General features: G+C 43.0%; 1 protein-coding gene across 1 annotated transcript in view; it reads left to right on the plus strand.

Moving 5' to 3' along the window:
* The window catches only part of LOC107556723 (SH3 and cysteine-rich domain-containing protein 3-like), a 2,975-nt gene that overhangs the window by 1,046 nt on the left and 814 nt on the right, over positions 1 to 1,115 (plus strand). The window contains 3 exon segments of the mRNA XM_016239911.1: positions 175 to 322; positions 403 to 500; positions 694 to 750. Of these exon segments, the coding sequence (XP_016095397.1) occupies positions 175 to 322; positions 403 to 500; positions 694 to 750 (303 nt within the window).

Raw genomic sequence — 1,115 nt, forward strand, 5'->3', positions numbered from 1 at the left:
GTGAGCGAGCGAGTGGGTGTGTGAGTGAGTGAGTGAGTGAGTGAGTGGGTGAGTGAGTGAGTGAGTGTGTGTTTGAGTGAGTGTGTGTGTGAGCGAGTGAGTGAGTGTGTGTGTTTGTGTGAGCGAGTGTGTGTGTGAGTGAGTTTGTGTGTGTTCTGTCCTGTTCTCCTTTAGGTGTATTTCATCCATGATGAAGAGGAGGAGGAGGAGGAACAGCCAGCTCCAGAGCCGCTCCGACCCGTAAACGACAGGCCGCTCAAGTTTAAAGACCATTACTGCAAGAAGCTCAAGTTCTGTGACGTGTGCGCGCGGATGATCCTGTGTGAGTTCAGAGGTCAAACGATGCCACACATGCTTCAGTCTCACCGATAAATCTGGCTTTTTTCTTTCTTTGTCTTCTAGTCAATAATAAATTTGCTCTGAGGTGCACAAACTGCAAGACCAACATCCATCACCAGTGTCAGAGCTCCGTGGAGTTTCAGAGGTGCTTCTGCAAGATTGTTAGTGATTCCTGATGTTCCTCTGTGTTACTTTGCACTTTAAGAACGACTGTTAATTAATGCATTTGTGGCTTACACTTCAAATCTGTCAATGCAACAAGACAATGTGCACTTAGTGAAGCCGTAGCTTGTGTAGTTTTACTTCTCGGGTAAGTTGAACTTGTTTTAGTTGTATTTATTTCACATATTCCAGCCTCCAGGTTTCAGACGTGTGTAGAGTTCTAGCAGTCAGCAGAACTCCGCTGCTTCCGCTCTGAGTCTCAGGCATGTGACTTCATTACAGGCCTCGTTATTTAAAGCAGAACTCACAAACTTTACTGCTGCATCTGCAGAAAGACTCGCAGACACTCTTTCCTGAAGATTCGCTCACTCTGACGAGGAGAATATCAACAAGTTCGTTATTTTCACCTTCTCAGTTCATCACAATGAGATTCAGATCAACTTTACACGTATTAACAAAATCTTACGTCATCTCCTTTTCTGTGGATTTCTGCTGTTAATCGTGATTCAGTGTTTTTACTCAGAATATTCACTGCTACAGAAGTTTCATTTAAGTTAGCCGATGTCCAAACAAAATGAATTATTTCTGCTGCATAAATAATAATAATAATAATA

Source organism: Sinocyclocheilus grahami, unplaced genomic scaffold, assembly GCF_001515645.1.
Source record: "Sinocyclocheilus grahami isolate Dianchi unplaced genomic scaffold, SAMN03320097.WGS_v1.1 scaffold577.1, whole genome shotgun sequence".
In the NCBI taxonomy this organism is placed as follows: Eukaryota; Metazoa; Chordata; class Actinopteri; order Cypriniformes; family Cyprinidae; genus Sinocyclocheilus; species Sinocyclocheilus grahami.